The 21,601-nt window shown below is 46.9% G+C and overlaps 1 protein-coding gene, 1 long non-coding RNA gene and 1 other non-coding gene across 3 annotated transcripts; 2 read left to right on the forward strand and 1 right to left on the reverse strand.

The window, feature by feature from the left end:
- Positions 1-4,956: 4,956 nt before the first annotated feature.
- LOC101415184 (BLCAP apoptosis inducing factor) lies at positions 4,957-15,265 on the reverse strand. The gene is made up of 2 exons (XR_009183212.1): positions 14,854-15,265; positions 4,957-6,884 (listed from the first exon to the last, which is right to left on the reverse strand). It is a non-coding gene; the product is annotated as a BLCAP apoptosis inducing factor (transcript).
- NNAT (neuronatin) lies at positions 8,532-10,139 on the forward strand. Its single transcript, XM_004466578.5, has 3 exons — positions 8,532-8,764; positions 9,655-9,735; positions 9,963-10,139. The coding sequence occupies exons 1-3, from the start codon at positions 8,693-8,695 to the stop codon at positions 10,053-10,055; spliced, it is 246 nt and encodes an 81-aa protein (XP_004466635.2). The 5' UTR covers positions 8,532-8,692; the 3' UTR covers positions 10,056-10,139.
- A 206-nt stretch (positions 15,266-15,471) lies between the features above and the next one.
- Positions 15,472-20,547, forward strand: LOC111766087 (uncharacterized). The gene is made up of 3 exons (XR_009183213.1): positions 15,472-16,339; positions 17,008-17,116; positions 20,361-20,547. It is a non-coding gene; the product is annotated as an uncharacterized lncRNA (long non-coding RNA).
- The last annotated feature ends 1,054 nt before the right edge of the window (positions 20,548-21,601 follow it).

Raw genomic sequence — 21,601 nt, forward strand, 5'->3', positions numbered from 1 at the left:
GTGCCCTGCACTCCTGCCAACTTACATGCCTGCCAGGGTACACGGAGATTCACATAAAAGTGGGAAAGTCTAGGAAGTCCCACATGTGGGGTAGGGGTGGGGACAGCTGGAGAGAGGGGAGAAGAGGAAATCCCCTCAGCCTACTAGTGACTCAGGGGCTGTAATACAGGTCTTACAGACAGGTGTCTACCACATAGGGACTACTGCCACAGGGAGGATGCCACCTGTGAAGCCTTTTATAAGGTCCTTCTCAGTCATAACTTTCTTCAAAATATAAGTCTGGAGGCTGGAAAATAATCTGTTACTTTAGAGTTGCCAAGAGGCTTGGGAGGCAAACTGAATTTCCTTCCTTCCAGGAGAGACTGGACCACCTAATTCCTTAAGGACTGTAGAAATTGCTTGATTTGAGCATCCATTCACCTAGCCAGCCAACCAGCAGGTACCATGGCTGGTGGAAGGACACAGACCAAGCCCCTGACTTGAAGGTTGTGCAGGGCCTTGATGGTCCAGCTAAGGAGTTGGGACCACAGGCAACAGGGAGCCGCTGAAGGACTGTGTTTGTCTTCCTCCTTCCTAGACCCTTCCAAGTCTGCCTTGGCTTTAAACTAAAATTATTGACAGTTCTGCATCCAAGAGACTTATGTTCTTTAATGCAAAAATCCCTTTGATTAAACACCTATTGTAACACATTTTCTTCCAACTGATATCTCTAAGACTGATGAAGTAACAAAGATCAAATTCACTGATGTTTCATAGACGATGGCTTTGGAAACATTAGACTCCCTGGTATAGCCCTCTCCTTGGCTTATAGATGGGGAACAGAGGCCTGGAAGAGAAACACAAGTAAAGAAGAGCAAGGCTGTTGGGAAAGTGGATGGAGATCAGGCACAGGGCCTCAACTTCTGCTGCTCTGTTCCTTCCTTGGAGGACCGCCACTACCAGTGGGGGGGCAGGGGACTAGCAGAGGATTTAGCTTTGGAAGATGTGGTAAGCTGTCCAAATGCAGACTCTCCACAAGGGATCCAGAAAAAGAGGATGTGGAAGGCCAAAAAGTCAGAAAATTAGTCCTTGGCGAAGGGCCCTGTCCAGCTCATACCTGACAGAGCACTTGTACACATATCCCTGCACTGGTTCCTCATGTGGAGGAAGATGGTTAGGCAGAGATTACTTCCCAAGAGAAAGGAATATCCATGGAGGGTCACTGGGCAAGCTGGTAGCCAAGCAGGGACTCAAATTCAAGAAAAACCCTTGGGACTCCTATACCTTTTAGAATATTGTCATTCCACGGGATGTAAAAAATAATTAAGGGAATTAACACTGAGGTACTAACATAGGCCTTCCAAATGATCTCTCTCCCTAACTCAAATTCAGCCCTGATGACCTGGTATTGTAATTATACGGCTAGAAAACTGCCTTAGCATCTTCCCTCCTGCTGATCTGATGTCCTCAAGGAGGGCATGTTCTTATTTTGCATTAGGTTCTCAAGAAGTTGGCACAGAGCCTAGCAAATGTTCCTTGCACGAATGAATGAGTTGGATGATCAGAGAGAGTATTCCTAAGAGGTATGAGCCTGTTAAGGGCCAGCAGTGGGGGTGCCACAAAACAGAGGAAATAACATTGGTGTGGAACTTTTGCCTTGAAATAGATGCTATGGTGGGTATAATGATCTTCATTTTATAGATGAGGAAACTAAGGCTCAAGGAGTATGGTCACAAGCCTCACATTTCAAGGTTCTTTGATCCTAGACCTTCTGTCTTTTCATGTCCTTCCTCCATCCAATGTTTAAGTCCCTTTCCCAGTATCCCAAAGGGACACTAACAGTTTCTATCTGAAGCCTCTTGCTGCTCATTCAGCCTCTACCCTTCATCCTGAGCCAGCTCTATAATCAAAGTTCTTCTCAAGATATATTTAATTCCACCCCTCCCCCCTCGTCCAGGACCTGGCAAACCAAATTCTTCCTTCTTTGGCTTTCAGGAAGACATGGGGTGGGGGTGGATGTTACTAGACTGAGGCTGGACAAGCCCACCTTGGTCAAGATAATTTTCCATCTCTTGCTGAGGAAAGCACTTCTCAGCTTTTCTTTTTCAGAGCGGTGACCCTTTAACCCATTATGGCAGGTGTGGGGGATGAGCTTTGGCCTGGACACTAGGAGACTGGATTCTTTATCCTGGTTCTGTCACCAACTGGACACGGGTAACAACCCTTCTCTGGCCTCCTTTCCCTCAGCTATTCAATGGGAGCTGGGTTACCTTCTATTACTTTTCACTGCCTTCCTCCCTCCCAAGCTTTACCTTTTCTCTTGCCATCCCCTCTTCATTCACCCCTTTTCTCTATTACCAATGATCTAGAGAGGACAAAGGCCCTCTTGACAGCCCTACTACTTTGACCACTCAAATGCTCTCCTGTTCCCTGCTGAAAGAATCCCACCTTAAATGATGTTCTGAGAGGGTGACCCCAAGTCCCATCAGATCCTCGCTTATGGTGGTTCCCAGTTGGGTAAAAACTGATAAGTTCTCAGGACTGAGTTTTGGTGCCTGCCACCAGCATTTCAGCCTTAGACCCCATCACATCTCCTAATACAGTTCTCTAACTTTAAACAGACTGACCTCTTTATCCCAAAAAGTCTTTTTGGGTTCTGACTCCAGGGCAGCCCAATACTGGTATGGTCCTTCCTTTCACTTTCAGCCCAGTCTCTTTGCGCATAGATGTTTGTTTAGATGGTAAGAAATAACGTTTTATTCATTATTTCACTGCTTAAACATGAATACTTACCTTTCAGGTCTCAGTCTGAAGATCAGTTGTCCACAGTCTTTATCAGGTACTCCTCTTAGAGCTCTCTTACAGTCCCTGCCAAAAGCCTGTGGGATTATCTGTTCAATGTCATCCCCTTTCCCACTAGCCTAGAGATGACTCCCTGATAGCAGGGACTATCTACCTTATCCATCATGTGGCCTCAAAGTCTAGTCCTGTGTGGGATTCTAATAAATACTGGCTGAATGAATAATGCAGGACCTCTTAGGAGACAGGAGGAACCCACATAGGCCCTGCCCTTCAGAAGCTCAGTTACTCAGGAAGAGGGCTAAGAGACACGCTCCAGGTAAGACCACCCTATGCAAGTTCCAGGGAGAGGGATCAGGGAAGGACAGTGTCAGTATATGGAATCACATGGTACATTGACTAAAGCATAAAACACTCAAAGGCTGTCCTGTGAGATGCTAATTCCTTGGAGCTGTTACCTTCCTCAAGAAAGGAGTCCCAAGACATTAGGATTGGGAAGGCTACTGTGTTTGCTCCAAAGACATTTTACCTCTAAGGAAACTGAGGCCCAGAAAAGGGCAGCAAGAAGTACCTTAAGAAACTCAGATCTAGGTCCCAGGGGTTCTTGTGGTTACTGGGCACCATTTGAGCAATCATGTTCACACTGGGTACCATAGTAACCAATGGTATTGCAGAGCATGATTTTTCTGAGGCCTAGTGACCCTATTCTTTTCCAGAAGTATCAATTTTTCATTTCCCTGAAAAGTATGTGATCCCCAGGGAGAAGGGGCAGGTGCTGATGGCACTTCCTTGGCAAGGTGGAAAGCACTGTTAGATAGACAAAATGCCGATTTGGCAGCCACCTTGGGAGAGGGTAGGCTGCATGCTCCCTGCTGGAAACGGCCACAAATCTTTCAGAGAGAGGCCTGTTTGTGACTCTTAATTGGGCTTGACCTAAGACAGAAAGCTGCTTTCTGAGGGATAGCAAAATAAACAATAATCTTGGCTTCATTTATCACCCAGGTGCCTCCACGGGAGAGAGACCACAAAAAACTTTTATTTGTTTTGATTTGGAATCTGCAATTGTCTATTTTCTTAAAGTCTTCCCATTAAGCTAGAATCATGAGCTCCTGGAGATGCAGGCCTGGGTCTTGCCCCTAAAATCCCCAGCAAGCCTGCTACAGGGTCTCAGTGTTTGTTGAACAAACCATCCCGTCCATGTGTATGATGCCTTAGCTTGTGAAGACTTTGCAGGTCTGTAAAATATATCCAAAGAACCCAGAAAAGAATTCAGACATAAAAGCAAAAAAAAAAATCAGAAAGGAAATACTCAGCAGATTTGATAAAAGCTTAGTTCTTTGAAAAATACTTCTGAACTTTTGGCAAGTTTTGATCAATAAAAGAGAGAGCACTGATAAGCAACGACAGAAATGAAAAAAAGGGGTGTACTAACAATAGGATGATTTAAAAGAGCAGAAAACTGCATACAACTTTATAGCAATAAAAAATCTAGGTAAAATAAGTGAAACTACCAAAACCCTTTCACAACTCTAATTTCAATAAATTCTCAGAGTCCTGTGCCAAGGACAGGCAACGTTGCTATATACTTTCTACAAGAAAGGAGATTCGGAGGTGACACCCAGCACAGGTCTCTGACAAGCTCCCTCCTTGTATTAAAGGTCACAGCCACTGAAGCACATGTGTGTTGTCCTACTCAGAACCACCACTCCTGTACTTCTTACCATTGACTGAAGTCCCTTGCTTGGATGGTCAGCTTTATTTATTTTTCCACTTGAAATGCCATAAGGGGTTTCACTTTATTTTTACTTCAAAAGTAGCACCATAAAAATCCTTGATGATTAGAGCTTCAGGTGTCCTAAGTTGTTTTCAAGGGATCAGTTACCAAAATCTCCTACAGAGGGAAACAGTTTCAGGCTAGAAGCCATGGGAGCTGAGAAACACGAATGTCTCATTTCTGAAAACTTTCAGACTCCCTCCTGTTCACCGCCTGGCCTGGCCCCTGCTTCCCCTCCTCCAACCCCACCATCTGCTCTCCAGAGAGCAGATCAAATTTTCAGGCTAAGGTACTCTGGCGCCAAGGTCTCAGCCCCTCCATGCTACCCTTCACTTCCCCCTCCCCCCAACTCAGAAATCCAACACCATGACCCAAATGGACTGCAGCCACATAAAACCACAAAGTAAAGTTTATAAAGCTTTATTAAACATTTCAAACAGCTGTGCAACAAACACACCAGAAAGAAAAGCTCCAGAATAGCAGTCCAAGATCTCACAAGTGTGGCCTCGCAGTCCCATTCCCTAGATGGAGTGCCTCCAGTTCTGTCCTCTGCCTGGCCCACCTCCCTCCCCTGTCAAGCAAGAAAAGATGGATGGTTCTGATTGGGAGGACAATTATGCCAATCCCCAGTGGGCAGGGGCCAGGACAAAGTCTCGTTTGCCAACACTTGTTACCGAAGCGCAGAAAAAGAAAAAAGCAAGTGACAGTCACAAAGTCTTGCTGTGTATTCTTCATAATGTACAGTCTATATGCGCAGGAATGAAGAAGCTCCTGGCATGAGGACGATGGCCATCATTCCCCTCTGTGTTGTCTGAACGACCTCGGAGTCCAGTGTGCTGGTCACTCTGCAATCCCCATGCTAAATAAAAACTGTTGTGGCACCTACTATAGCTAGCTATTGCTTAACCTCAATATCAGAGCACGTTCAATAAAGCTTCTTTAAAAGGAATATACACACGCATTTGTACAAACACACACACACACAGCACACCAAAAAATATCCAAACACCTATCAAGGAGATCATGGCTGTTATGAAACACATAAGTCCTCTCCCATTCGCTCAGCTGGGGACAGCTAGAGGTATGTGAACACAACACACCTCAACCCTGCAGCGCATGCGCAGGAGACACAATGAGGCCCCCTCCTCAGTACAGTAGAGAAAGGCAGGAGGAAGGGCAAAGGAAGTGAGCCTGGACTGGGAAGCCATGAGCCCAGACACCCAGGTGAAGGAAAAACATCTGTTGTTTCTTTCTGAAAAATGAAGTGGAGAAAAATACTGTAGATTTGTGGACAACAAACAGTCAAGGCATGTTTGTCTAGCCTGCTGAACAGGGGAGAAAAGGATGAAAAAGCGAGGCTCTCGGGCGTCAGCAATCTCTTCAAATTTGAGATAAGTGCAAAAGTGAGCCCTGTCTTGGACAGGTGCTCCCCCCCAAAAAGAGGAAAAGGGTAGAGGAGAACTAACGGGAAACCAGGAGAGGGACTGAGGAATATTCTGGGAAGGAAGGAGACCCTGACAATGAAGGGGTCACAGAGGTGATGGTGAGACTGGCATTTTATCTGCCTCATCACCCCGAGGCTGTTGACCAGGATGGGTGCAGACTCCTCGCAGGAATGTAGCGAGGGGGGTGGCCATCCCACCAGCCCAGGAGCAAGATGGGGACAGAACACACACAACCACAAGACCACCCACAACTATAGGACTCAACATTAAAAGCACCGGTCAGTGCCATTATTCACATTATAAGGATAAAACATCATAGGCCAAAAAGGCGCCGTCAGGAATGTGGCACCCGCCGGGCTGCGGGATTTTAAACTCCAATGCTTTATGACCTACGTCAATGCCTCCCCTCCCGTCTTCTGCTTCCTTGGAAAGCTAACTGGGCAGGCTGTTAGGTGCCCACAACGCCGGGGTCGTGTGCCAATTCCGGAAGCGGGGAATCAGAGCAGTGGTACAGGAAACAGTTTCCCCAGCAGCTATAGCAGATGAGGAACAGGGCTGCCAGGAAAACCAAGGCACAAATTGTGCAAGGTTTCCGCTCCAGGAGGAAGCTGAGCAGGTAGAAGCCCATGAACATGGAGTGGCTGAACCACAGGGCAGGGTTGAGGGGCTTGGGGATGAGGAGGACGGGCAGCAGCCACTGGAGGCAATACATGATCTCTGCCGGCAGGGCCTTCGCCAAGGCCACTGGGCACCGCTGCAGGAACCGACCTAATGGGAGCCAGCGGGCGTGGGCGGCTGCCCTCCGCTTTCTTCAACCCTCACTCTCCAGGAGCTGAGCCGCTGTGCTCTCTGGCTGTCAGCCTGGGATCACCAAGGCAGCAGGGATCCTGAAGAGAAAAGTCAACACAACAGACAAACAGACAAAAAACAGACAGACAGAAAAAAAAAAAAAACAGGAACAGAATGTATACTTATTTGGGAAAATGGATCATGATTAACAACAGCAAATGTGAATGCCCTTTCCTCCCTGCCCACCCGTGGAAATCTACTCAAGTCACCAGTTCCAGAAGCTCCCGGGGGATCTCCCCTGGGCTTTCCCCGGGCTCTGCAGGAGGGCTCTCTGGCACGGTCCAGTCGGCACAGTGGACTGGCTTTACCTGGGCCCTGCCCAGCAGAGATCATGTATCGCCTCCTGGGGCTGCAGCCCGTCCTCATGGGGCCCAGACCACACAATACCGCCCTGGGGTTGCCACAGAATGACCATGGACTCCATGCTTTGCCCCATGGGGTAAGGACAGGCTTCTGTACCTAGTACCTCTCACCGCGAGTTCAAGCAGTTAGTGGTGTGCTCCAGGAAGTGGCGGAATTTTAAGATGACTGCCTGGGGCAAGTTTGCCTTTCTCCAATAGCCCAGCATCATTTTGACAAAATGAGCCAACTTCTTTGAAAGTCAACATGAGAGGGAAAACAAACAAACAAACAATACCATGCTACTAGGTCCAAGCTGAATTGGTTTGGATCACTATCGCCTCCATCTGCTGCTGGCACTATATAGAACCTGACCTCTATTAGTTTTTAATAAAAATTAATTTTTCATCCACATAGAGGCAAATGCCTGTTGGTCCCAGAGCCAGGCTGTTTGTGAAGAGGTACTCTCGGAGGGCCACCATTTGCTGGGATTGCAAGGTAAACAGTGCTGGGTTCTTCAGGTTCTCAAAACCCGAGCTCTGCGAGAGACCCGCTTAGTGGTGGAAGCGGATCTGCGGTAGCTACAACCCTCTGGTGGTGGTAGCAAAACCCTGTTCTGCGCTCCAGACGCCCAGCGCAAAGGGTGAAAGAACTCCACCGGCTGAAGTATATCTAACGAAAGTTGAAAGGACCCCAGACTTCCCCTCCACCCGAAGAGCGCATTCCGAGCGCATTCCATCCGAGCATACAATGGGTGCTAATCCCTGAGAGTTGCTACTGAACCACTCCCACTTTTGAGCCCAGAGTGCAGTGCTCTGTTGATCCCGATTTCCTGAGGCAGGAAATCAGGGAAGGGCTACCAGCTCAAGGACCCTCAAGAAATGGAAGAAACGGGATTAAAAAAAAAAAAAAAGCAGCTATTAGGAAAATGGTGCTGAGCAGAAGCCTGTGATGCCAAAACTCCTCGAAGGGGCACCTTTTCACTCTAGGGGAAAGATGATCCTGTCCCCAGCTGGGTTTTCCTGGTTTGCAGGCAGTACCTAAGGTGGGTTGGAGCGGTACTAGACGCTGAGCTCGAATTTGTAGACCAAGGCTAAGAAAGAGGTACGCCCCAACACCAAAAGGTACGCATCCCCTTCCTTCAACCTATACTCTCCCCAGAGTTGAGGTCCGCTCCATTTTACACAAAAATTCAAAAGCGGGCATAGCGGAATCTTCTAGAAAGGGGCTAAGATGGAACTCTAGAGGAGGGGGTCGGTATGGAAAGAGCAGATGGATTATTTTTTTTCCTCTCCTAGCGAATGAAAAGCGCCCCCGACCACCCCTCCTCATGGAACCCCCCCAAAACGCGCATGCGCAGTTGGACGGCGAGAGGGTTCTTAAGGATCTGCCACCGCGGCTGCGGCAGTGCGCCCAACAGCGGACTCCGCGGAATCAGCGGACCACGGCGAACCAGCGACCCTCGGCAGCGCTCAGTTTAAACCATCCATCCACCACCCTCGGAACCATGGCGGCAGTGGCTGCAGCCTCGGCCGAACTGCTTATCATTGGCTGGTACATCTTCCGCGTGCTGCTGCAGGTAAGTGTGCCCTGGCTCAGGGTGGGAGAAGCGTTCCTCTTGAGAACTCCCTGAGCAGTGCGCCCGCGTCGCGATTGCCGCCTTCCGGACCGACCCTGCCCCGATTGCCGCGATCCCTGCCTGCTCAAGTGCCTCCGCTGGCACCGCGCGCCCCGCCCGTTCCCTGCGCCCACGTCGTCGCGCAGACCCTCCCTAGTGCGCCCGCGCCCGGCCGGGAACAAAGACTTGGGGCGCGGATGATCGCCGAGGCTCTTAGCGACCGACGCGGTAAGAAAATCCGTTACACCTAGACTCGACCTCAGGAGGGAGGCGGGGTGTTTCTGTTTTGAGACTTTATAGTTCAAGTAGTGAAAATTTTCTGCCTTAAAAAATTGCGCATTGCGGGGAAATTTTAAAAAAATACTAACAGCGCTTGCGGGGGTGGGACAAAAAATAAGTTATAAAAAGGTACTTCTCAGAAAAATGAAGGACACTTCGCAAAAAAAATTAGAAAAAGTGCTTCAAAGAAAAAATGAATAAGAAAAACGTGCATTGTAGGAAAAATAAACAAAAATACTTGGCAGAAAAATATATTAGATAAAAAGCGCACTGCAGAGAAAAAATAGACAAAGGAGCTAACAAAACGACCTATACAAAAGCGCTTTGAAAAAAAATAACGGAAAAAGCCCTTCACAGAAAAAATATGGAACGAGAGAAACAGCGCTTCCTAAAAAGGACAAAGTGCTTTACAAAAAAATATATAATCAAGTAAAGGCAAAAGTGCTTTGCATAAAAGGAAATCAGAAAAAACACATTTTTTCATAAAAACATTTACCCTAAAAGCACCCTTTGCAGGAAGAATTCCCTGCTAAAGGACTCCTTTGCCAAAGGAATCGCCTATTTCCTCCAAGGTGTTCCTGGAATGCTGCATTTACTGGGTAGGATTCGCTTTTCGAAATCCTCCAGGGACACAGCCCATTGCGAGAAGTGAGGTATACCTAAGTTGTGGGTCCAATCAGCTTGTCGCCATGCAGCCCTCAGCACAGTTGGAAAAGCTCCAGCTGCCCTGACTCGTGGACAAGCTGCGCCTGCACCCGCCTCTCCGGCCCACATCGGACAGGCGGGCCGGGCAGTGGGAGGGGCGGGGGCGGGCACAGCAGCGCCGCCTACTGAAACCTGTGCTCTTTACTAAGGATTTGTCCTGGGTCTCTCACGGCAGGTGTTCAGGTACTCCCTGCAGAAGCTGGCGTACACGGTGTCGCGGACTGGGCGGCAGGTGCTGGGGGAGCGCCGGCAGCGGGCCCCCAACTGAGGCCCCAGCCCCCAGCCCTGGGCGGCCGCGTCACCAGGTGCTCCTGTGCGTCTCGGCCAGCATGGGAGCCAGTGCCGCGCAGGAATGGGGGGTCGCCTGTGCTCTCTCGCCAGAGAAGCACGTGCCAAGGTCAGTGAGGGGCCAATAGGCCCCCCCCCGGAGAAGCAGCACCGACAATGACGACGATACCAGACCCCTTCCGAACCCCATTGCACTGGTCCCACAGTGGGGCCGGGCAGCGGGAGGAGGGGGGATGTGGGGAGCAGACCCCAGAGATCTGGGCCTAAACACCGCATTCTGATCTGGACCGAGTTGGGACAGTGCCATCCCAGCCCCGCAGCCTGGCCACGCCTGTAGGCCTCAGATACACCACACCAGCCAGCAGAATGGACATTCGACATCACTTGCGGAAGCCCTGAATCTCGGTGCAGAGAAGGCACCGACTGTGTGCCTGTGTGGCAGGACTGGAGGGCGAGGGGAGGGCGAGGGGAGGGCGAGGGGAGGGCGAGGGGATGACTCAATTCCGTTGAGAAGTAGAGTGGGGCCCTCTGGCTGTCCCTTGCCTACAGTTTGTGCATTCCCGCCTTGCTGCCTTTGCTCCCTCCATTCCCCATCCCCCTACCTCCTAACCCACCTCACCCCAAAGAAATGTCACTTGATTTGGCCCTATTCAACCAGTAAACTAATCCCAGCTTTACTAAAAACACCTTCTCCGAGCCTTTAGCCCCTCACTGATCTTGCTTTTCCCTGGTCTCATGCAGTTGTGGTCAATATTGTGGTAATCGCTAATTGTACTGATTGTTTAAGTGTGCGTTAGTTGTGTCTCCCCAGCTAGATTGTAAGCTCCTGGAGGACAGGGACCACCTCTACAAAAATAAAAACAGTACCTCCACCGTCTTGAAGTGTCCCAGGACCCTGCTGGATAGTGGAGGCACACCAAAAAGTTGTCTGTTGTGACTTCTTTTGTGGCTTCAATTAGGCTGATGTGCCATTGAGGAATGGGTGTACCACTAAAGGGAGACAAGAATATGGGAGTAAACTGGCACATACTCAGCCCTATTTAATTTTGACACTGTCCTGAGATAAAGGACCACTGGAGTAAACTGGAACTCACATACCCAGCCCTATTTAATTTTGACACTGTCCTGAGATTATGCAATAATGAACCACTTCCCCTCCCCAAACAGGAGCAGGGGTGAATGCCCTCACTTGGGGTCTTGAGATAAGGGGCCTTGGCATTTAATAATCACTTTGGGAAAAACAGGAGGAGGAGAGGAAGGTGGGAGAAGCCCTCAAAATGGGATATTAGGGACCGAGGGGGCGATCTGGATTTCAGAGCACAAAGCCCCACTCCAGGTCTCCATCGAGGAGCCCCAAGGAAATGCGTACTGGGAAGGGTGGATACTGGCTTGGATAATGAGTATGAAGAAGGGGTGTGGTACAGCAACTCACCTCCATCCCCTCAGTTCTTCCATGCCCCATAACCTATACCTGGACCACTACAAGGGCATCTTGCTCAGCCTTGCTACTAGTCAGGGTCTCCCTTCTACCCCAGCTCATTCTCCCCATTTTTAGGTTCCCTGCTTCTTCCAGCACTAGTCCCTTTATTCTTAAGGGTGCTTACCAGGTCTCTCTGGTCCTGGGCTCTCCCCTTTTCCATTCCTCAATGAGTCAGGGCTTCTTTAATTTGGGGTCAGCTGACTGCTTCACAAATGGCCCTGCCGCCTGTTCAGCCTCATCTCTGGCTGTAAGTGTCCTTGTCACTACACATCTGTTCTTGGGCCAAAATGAGTTGAAGGCCATAAATCTCTTCCTGCCACCTCCTCAAATCCCTTAGTCACAGCTGTCACAAACACTTTTGGAGCACAAAATTTTTTGCCCCCTTGGGCCTGATAATGCTTCCCTACCCTAAGGCACCTACAACTTAAGTTCACCATCAGAGTATTTTGGGAGGAAAGGCGGGAGGGGGATAGTGCTGACCTGGTCAGGTCACCTCTCACCCCCACCTTCAATTCCTTTCTGTAAAAGGACCACTAAGATACCTGTGAATCCCAACATAATAGAAACACATTCTGCCACTCAAGTGACAGGACTCATTAGGGCTGGGGTGGGAATATACAATCTGAGGCTCCATCTTCCTTAGCCTGGGTGACTTCAGCTGCTATCACAGCCTACAGGTGAGGCAGGTCTTCTCTTGCCCAGAATGACTCATCCAAAGGCAGTGCTCATAAAGCCTCCCTTCAGAAGTCAAGATCTTTGAAGGCCTGAAGCCTGGGAGTTCCTGTGGTTTTCCACACTAAACTCACTGAACTACGGACATATTTTAACATGTATTCTTAATGAGGGCTGCCTCTTCCCTCAGAGCCTTTGAGGTATACCTGTGACTTTATTGTCCCAGAGGCTCTAACCTCAGCCCAAGTAACAAGGCAGGCAGGTATGAACAGCATGGAAGGGCCTGGCTGCTCTGGAAGAGTGCCTTCTGTGCCCCCCTCAAAAGGCAGGATCTTGGCAAAGTCCAGCTTACTCCATCTCTCAGGAGGGGTCTGGCCTTGGCATGGTGAGATGACAAACTTCAGGCAAGGCCTGCCCTGGTGGGACTGAGCTTGGCCATGTCCACTACCCACTTCTGTCCTCTATTTGCAAACCCTGTATTATGGCAGCAAGCACAACCCACCAGAGAAAACTTAAGGAATATGTTCACTTTCTATTCCTGTGCAATGGCTGGAAGTCTGGTCCAAACACACCTTATTTGTAAAATTCCTTCTATGAGCCATAACATCTAAAACATTTTATTCTGATAGAAAGCAACAGGAGGAACTGAAAATGATTAGTGTTTTATTGCAAAGTCCTTAGTGCACAAGATCAAATGTCCACAGGTCTCCTCTTTCCCCAATCTGCCTCTCCACCCTCATAAGAATTTACTCCCAAAAGGCCAAGGACAGAACAGATGAGCTGCAAGGAGACTGGAACGGTTTTGTGGGACCCCAGCAACAGGTGAGACCCTTGGGGCTACTGCCCTGAGAAGGCTTCTTAGCCCAACCAGTTAAAGGTAAGCCCTGCAGAACAGGGGGTGTTAGAGATACAGGATGCTATGTGACACTGCAACCTCCATCTGTGGAGTATTTGGATTGTGATTGAAGGAAGAAGGGATGTCTGTTCTGGGGGCGGGATGGGTGGGCAAGTTTCTTGAGCTTCAGCTGCAGGGACAGCAACAGCTTATTACATGTGGGTTGGATGGAGGAACATGTTTGGTGTGAGCCATTTGCTAGATATCTATTTTCAAATTTGTTGTTTCTACTCAGGAGTGAAGACCCCAAAGGGAGATTCTTAATTTGCTGTTACCTTTTTCCTCCACAGATTTGTACATGTGCGTGCATACACAAGACTCTAGTATAGCCAACAGTCTCTTTTCCCTGGTGACCTGTGACTTCCTCTATATGCCCCAGAGACGCACTGTCACCATCTTCTCCGGGAATGGACCCCACCCCCCACCCCCATATAGAAGCAGGATCCTGAGCATTCCCAGAGCAGTTAAGTCAGAGAGGCAGGCAACACACCATCCTTGGTATATCACACATTGACAGGCTTGAAATGGAAGGCGTATGTTTCAAAAATAGGAGAACAACAAAAAGACAACCAAAGCCAGATTTCCAGACTCCTCTTTGAAATAACAGATTATAGATAAAAGATTAAAATGTTTTTGGCAGCAACCCCAGTAAAACCAATTTCAGACAGAGAACTGACCTGGTCACTACAAACTGACCAAGGCCGTGAATCTTTTAACAGATTTGCTTGACATTTGTCTCTGATTAAACAAACAAACAAACAAAGTTCTAACACTTGGCATTAGCACTTAAGCTGGAAGCACTTTGGTGTTGCCGTCCAGAAGGCTGACCAGATGATTGGACCATGTCAGGCAGGGCAAACAGAAGCTGTCCCAAACACATCAGTTCCCTGAAAGGGATAAAACACGATCCAAACCTATAAACAGAAAAGCCTTTTTTTTTTTTTTCTTTTCATTCTCTTCCTAGAACAGACCCTAGTCTCCCAACATTTGGCGCTAAAAAGGGACATGAAGGCCTAGAAGAAAACTAAAGGTTTGGAAAGGGGAAGGAAAAGGCAACTGTCCCTGCCCACCATTCTTCCTTTCCAGGCCATTAGTGTGTCAGGCTTTCCTTTCCTTCAGCTGCCCTTGAGGGCCACTCCCCATATGTGCTGGAGGAAAGGGAACGGGTGTCCAGACTCGATGTAAAGTTAGAGCAAGTAAAAAGCGCCACGACTCGAAGCAGAGCGAATACCTATCACTCCAGACCCCAAAGAAGGGTTCGCTGGAGGGGGATCTTTTTCTCCCCTCTCTCCCACTCCCCTTCTAATAAAAAAAAAGAAAAGGAAAAGAAAAGGTGACTCAAATAGCGGGGACAGAGTGACAAGTAGGGACCCCTGTTATGGGTCCCCAGGCCAAGGAGTGGGTGTTCGCGCTCCCCAGCCCCGCGCTGCGGGCTCTACCTGCTCGGCCCCGGGAGCAGACAGACATGCACTGATTTTGGAGGCTGGAGGGAGAACCCAGGAGTCCGGTAACCCGCCCTCGGGCCGGGAAGGGACACCCAAGGCCCAAGCTGGGCCCACCTGGGCAATCCCCTGCCACTGGGCAGGAGTGGCCCCTGGGTCCACCAAGGGAACCTCCTCAGTCGGCTGTGGGACTGGGTGATGCCTAAGGTGACCCCAAAGGGATAACAATGGCGGCGCGGCAGCATTAAGGGCCTCTCATATCGCCCCCCGCAGACCGACGCCAAAGTACCTGCGAGTTCTGCCATGGCGCCGCCACCACTGTCGCCGTCGTTGCCGCAACCAGCTTCCACCTCAGCTCACCGCCGACGCCGCAAGAAGCCGGGGAGACGCCCCCTTCGTCTTCTGTTCTAGCCGGCCGAAGACCCCTCCGGGGATGGGGCTGCCTACCGTAGACGCCTGATCATACGGCTCCAAATATTGCCATCTCCGCTCGATCTCCTCTCAATATCTTCCCCAGGTGAGCTTTTTCTGCTACAGTACACATTTTTAGGAAACTCCGGTGTGCTGAGGTCTTCAAATCCGACGAATTTCTTATCAGGCGCATCTTGGGCAGCTCGGAATTCCGGGTTCTTTATACATATGCAGCAGATTGTGATCCTTACTCTTTGAGCGGTGCGGGGGCGGAGCTTAGTCTCGGGGGGTGGGTCCCTGTTTCTCGTGGCTTGCGTGGAAGGTCCTCGTACTCCGGAAAAACCTTGTTGCGGCTCACAATCCGGACCTTCCCTCGCCCTTTCACTGAGGGGCTTAAGGGCGGAAAGACCCCAGGCGCAGAACTTGGGACCTGATTTGGGTTAGGCTCTGTGGTCTCTCCTAGACCTGTGACTTGTCCACCCGGACTCTCTCTTCGTTTACCAACGTCTGATAAAATGCTTATCTCAGGTTTATTACAGAGATTAAATGAGTCAGTGTATTCACTTATTAGCTAATTAAGCACATTTCTTGAGCGCGTACTATGTGCCAAGCTCATTGCTACAGGCAGGGGTAGAATAGAGGGTGGCACAGGGCACTGTTCCTGACTTCAAAGCGCAGTCCATCTGACGGATGGGTGAGGAGGGAAGACAGTTATCAAATAATCCCTTTATATTGATAACTTAATCAAATAACTATATAATTATGCATCATGGGAAGTGCTATGGGGGAAAGTACAGAGTGTTACAAGAAATTAATGGGGTCTTTTTTTTTTTTTTTTTTTTTGAGGTACTGACCTGGGCATGGAACTTGGGACCTCATTTATGGGAAGCTGGAGCTCAACCACTATAACGGAGTCTTAATGTAGGGGGAGGGGGAGGGGAGGGTCTCATTGGGAAGATGGCATTTAGACTGAGAAACCGAGGACAATTAGGAGTTGTGCAGAACAAGATGAGGGGAAAGGAAGGGCGGGGGGGGGCGAGTTCTATGCAGAAAGAACAGCTTGTCCCTGCAGGGAATGGGAAAGAGCAGTGAGGGTGAGAACTGAGCAGGGAATAGGGCAGGTAGTGCTACACAATGGATTTGGATTTTATCTTGAGAGTAATGGAAAGCCATTTTCATCAGGGAGTAATAGCGAATTTCCACTTCTAATAGACCACGCCGGCTGCATGGCTTGGAAAGCACTTGCAAGTGGGTGTGGGTAGCTCAATTAAGAGGCCCTTACAGTTTCCCAGACCCAAAGTGATGGTGGCTAAGACAGCCTGGTGCCTTGAAGATGGAGACAAATAAAGGATGCAGGAGTGAAGGTGTGTGAGTGCTGAGCCATAGCAATAACACCTTGAGTAAAGGAAGGCATGAAAGAGCCCTCCCCTAAGGTGGTGAAACCTGAAGAAGAATCAAGAGTTCAGCTTTGAGATATTAAGTTTTAAGAGCGTGGGCAACATCTAGGTGAAAGGGTGAATAGGCAGGTTTATATAAGACTGGAGCTCAGAAGAAAGGGGAGGGTCAGAGATACTTATTTGGGCATCATCAGCACACATATGCAAAGTCAGTACATGGGGGATTGCAAAGGTTGAGAGCCCAAGGGAGGAAGGGTAAAGTGGTCAGAGGAGGAGGAGCCAGGAATAGAGGCTGAGAAGTAATAGCCAGTGTGGTAGAAGGAGGAAGAGGCAAGTGTGGGGTCCCAGGGAAAAGGTTTCAAGAAGAAGGGAGGGAAATGGATGTAGCTCAAGTGATTGGGTGATGGTATCATAGTACCAAAGGACCAACTGACAAAGGCTTTATTTACTTTAAATTTTCTTAATGTGTATGATTCCATCACACCGGCTGAACGGCATTTTGCTTTAAATAAAGAAAAGGTTTTATCTGGCCAAGCTGAATATCAGCCAGTATACTGGAAAGATGTCTTGACTAACACTTGGCATGAAGGGAAAGTTAAAATACGGGGAACGAGGATATGCTCTTGTAATTACAGGAGATAGAGAACAAATTTGGTTACCGGCACGGCGGACTAAACCACGGACAGAGAATGAGACATCCTTCCTTGGTGACGCTTCACCTCTTCCTGACATCAATGATTCTGGGTAATGTAGCTGAAAACCATACTTATTGGGCTTATGTACCCAATCCGCCATTGTTGAGAGCTTTGACATGGGCAGATTCCCCTTTTCCAGTATATTTAAATAAAACTTACATGTTCCCAGGACCTATAGATCAACGATTGCCTTTGAAACCTGAGGAAGAAGGAAGAATTATAGTAAATTTAACCCTTCCTTTTGATGATGTCCTTTATGTATAGGAAAAGAGCTTCCTTGTATGAGAATACAAAATGGCACTATGATCATTACTAAAGCCAATGGTACCAAATTGTTTATTACTGTATTTCCATCCTATAATAGTTCTGTGACCATGTTACGAAATTATAGTTGTCCACCACAAGAACGAGGTGATAAAGAAAAATGGCAGGATTGTCATAAGGGAAGAGGAGTTGTTGCTTTTAATGATTCCTATGGAGTGGTATGGGACAGTGCCCCTATGGGGTATCCCACTAATAATAGCGACAGCTTTATCTGGTATAGAATGAACAGCAGTCAGATTAGTGCTAATAGACAACATCCTTTTCCATGGTCCACGAATGAAAAAACTGTATTTACTAATAGATCAATTATTTGATCTTCTCCATGGACTAATAGTACACATATTGTTTGAAGAAAGTTGTGGAAAGTATTTCTTGGACTGACCCCCACTTATGTATGGTTCGGGAATACGAACGACACTGGACAATACCTTTATTTTAATCAAACATATTTTAAAACATGTATATGAGATCCCTACGTTTTTGTGACAGGAAAATTAGAAATTGGAAATCAAACCCTGTTTTTTAAAAATTGTACACTGTATACTTGTATTTCTGAGAATATTTTATAGAAAGATGAAGCTATTGTGGTTGCTCAGAGAAGAAAAGGAGTATGGGTTCCAGTACGGATGACCCACATATGATAGTCATCACCTGAAAGTCGATTTGCTGTTGCATCTTGCACAAGCATACATAAAACAAACAAAGCGATTAATAGGACTGATTATTGCTGGAATATTGGGCTAACTGGAATAATAACAGCTGCTGCCATGGCTGCCATTGCATTACATGAAACAGTTCAGACACAGCAATATGTGCATGACTGGCATAAAAACGCCAATGACTTATGGCAGTCAAGAGTATATTGATGAGCAGCTTAATGATAGAGTTAGTGATTTAAAATCTGCTGTATTGCATATTGGAGATCAATTGCATAATCTAAACTGTTGAGAGAACTTAAGTTTGATTGGAATGAAAGTAACTTTTGTATTATATCACTTGTATATAATTCATCAGAGATAAAAATGGGAAAAAATAAAAAATCATTTATTGGGCCACAAAACGAGTACTTCATTAGAAATTGTTGAATTGCAAAAGAAAATATTAGAATTGTCTCAAAATCAGATACATGTAGCCACTGTTGAAGATATTTTTTCTGATTTAATTTCTTATGTTATGAAGTTTAATCCTGTAAATTGGTGGAAATCACAGCATTTTGTGTCATCCTTAGGAATAGGGATGGCTGTTTTAATAATACTGCTTATAACAATGGCCTGTATTAAACAATATGTTACAAAGTGATTACAGAGCACCAACCAGCTGGGACGAGCCAACAACCTTGCTCTTGAATGAGCATTGCAAAAACCTTTTAAATATTGTGCCAGAAGAGCTTGGCTGGTAGTCAATGATGGGTAAGACCCTTAAATTGCGATAAGGGTGACCTAAGACAGGCACAATCACCCAGGCACTAAAACAAAAAGGGGGAAATGAAGGAAGTAATGACTTGTTGGCTGAAGAAAGTAAGATGTGATGTTACCTAGGAAACAGAACAAGAACAGAATGTTCTTTGTTGAGACTCCGTTGGTCAACAGGACAGGAATGTCTCTGGTTAAGATTTACTAGAAGAAAAAAAAAAGATTTACTAGGTCAACAGGCCAGTTTAGTAGAAAGAACAAAGTCAATTTGAAAAGTTAAAAGATAAATGGCCTCTCTCCATTTCTAATGATGAGATAACAATATATCTACATACTTCTCTGTAAGTATGTAGCTGAATAGAAATAAACTTGTCTGTAGGCATTGACTTGCAGATCCCCTGATCCCTGCTCTCTTGTCCTTCACTCCTGATACCCTTCAGGTTGGCAGCAACAATTGGGCTCCTATCTACCATATGGGAGGTCCAGGGTTCAATTCCCAGGGCCTCCTGGTGAAAGGCAAGCTGGCCTGGACAGTGAGCTGGCCTGAGCCTAGACGTGGCCTGAGTGGAGTGCTGGTCTGTGCAGGAATGCTGGCTTGTGCAGGAGGGCTGGCTCAGCAAGATGATGCAAGAAAAAGAAACACAGAGGAGAGACAATAAGAGATGAAGCAGACCAGGGAGCTGAGGTAGCACAAGAAATTGAGAACCTCTCTCTGACTCTGGAAGGTCCCAGGATTGGTTCCTGGTGCCGCTTAAAGAGAAGACAAGCAGACACAGAAGAACACACAGAGAGCAGACAGCGAGCACAAAACAACGAGGCAGGGAGAAATAAATAAATGAAATAAATCTTAAAAAAAAAAAAAAAAAGGAATGACCAGCAAATGTGGGAGGCCAGGTCAGAGGAGAACATAGATGGGACCATTCTGTTTGGGAATGAGGAAGGTGTGAACTGCAAGTCCCAAAAAATTCTAAATCAGTTGCTTAAAAAAATACACACTGATGTTCATAGTAACATTATTCACAATTGCCAGGAGATGGAAATAACCCAGGGGTCTATCAACCAATGAATGGATAAGCAAAATACGATATATACATATGATGGAATATTATTCAGCTCTAAGGAGAAATGAAGTCATGATGCATGACAACATGGACGAACCTTGAGGACATTATGCTGAGTGAAACAAGCCAGACACGAAAGGACAAATATTGTGTCATCTCATAAATATGAACTAAGGATAATGAGCAAACTCATGAGTTAATAGCTAGAATATAGGTCACCAGAAGATAGAATGAGGACAGAGAAGGGAGCTGAGGTTTAATTTGTGCAGAATTTGTAATAAAGTTGATTGTAAATGTTTGGAAATGGATAGAGGTGATGATAGCACATTACAGTGAATGCAGTTAGCAGCGCTAATCTATGGATATGACCGTGATTGAAAGGGAAAGTTTAGGGTCGTGTATGTCACTAGAAGGAAAGCAAATGGGTGAAACATTAGTGAACCCTCTTGTGGACAATGAGTGTGATAATTGAACACATATAAGGATGTTCTTCCAGGAAGCAGATGTGGCTCAAGCAGTTGGGTGCCCGCCTACCACATGGGAGGTCTGAGGTTCAGTTTCTGGTGCCTCCTAGAAAGAAGATGAGCAGACGGTGAGTGCAAACCATGAGTAGGGGGTTGAAATTAATAAAATAAATATTTAAAAAAATTTTTTCCATCAATCAGAACAAATGTATGGTAATATTACAGGATGTTAATAATAGGATAATATTTGGGCAAAAATATACCTACAGTATGAACAGTATGAACAGTAGTGAATAGTAATATATTAATATTTTCATCAACTGTAAAAAAAAGAATTATACTAAGTGAAAGAAACCAGACTCAAAGTACTACATATTATTTGACTCCATCTATACAAATGTAAAAATAAATAAATATATAGAGTTGAAATTATATTAGCCATTATGTACAGCAGGGGAAGAATAGAGGGATTGAAAGGTGACTGCTAAGGGGTAGGGGTTTTTTCTTTTCCGAGTAATGAAAATGCTCTAATATTGATTGTGGTAATGAATGTATGAATCTGTGATCATACCAAAAGCCATTGAATGTACACTTCAGATGGATTGCATGGTATGTAAATATGTCTCAATAAAATTGCTTTACAAATAGGAGTAGCCTGAGGCGGGGTGGGTGGCTCTATGACAGGCTGATTAAGTGACTTGGCAATGTCATCCGAGGCCTCAGTTCTTCCCACCTCTCTGCTCTGCTGTCCTCATGTTGCTTTCATGGTCGTAGTCACAAAATAGCCACCCCAGTTCCTAGGCTCACGTCCAAGTCAAGGAGATGTCCAATTCCTCCTCTGGCTGAGATTCAAATAGGCCTGAAGTGGTGTCTCACCACCCTCCTGCCTATGGGCTACGGGATCAATGCACCCATGCCAGGTATACCCAGTATTCAACGCTAGCGGAGAAAGAGGAGTCTGGTAGATACTCTTGTATAGAAAGAGAGGGGACTAAGTGTTGGCACGGAGATGGAGCAACTGAAACCTGCACGTTGCCAGTGGGAGGGTAAATGGGTAAGACCACTTTGGAAAGTTGGCAGTTTCTTCTAAAACTAAACATGCACCTATCCTGTGATCTAGAATTTCCACTCCTAGTTATTTACCCAAGATAAACAAGTTCCTAAGTCCACAGAAAGACTTGCACAAGAATATTCGTAGTGCCTTTACTCATAGTAGCTCAAACCGGAAAGAGTCCAGTGTCTATCAACAGGAGAATGGACAAGCAAATGGTGG

Source organism: Dasypus novemcinctus, chromosome 24, assembly GCF_030445035.2.
Source record: "Dasypus novemcinctus isolate mDasNov1 chromosome 24, mDasNov1.1.hap2, whole genome shotgun sequence".
Lineage (NCBI taxonomy): Eukaryota > Metazoa > Chordata > Mammalia > Cingulata > Dasypodidae > Dasypus > Dasypus novemcinctus.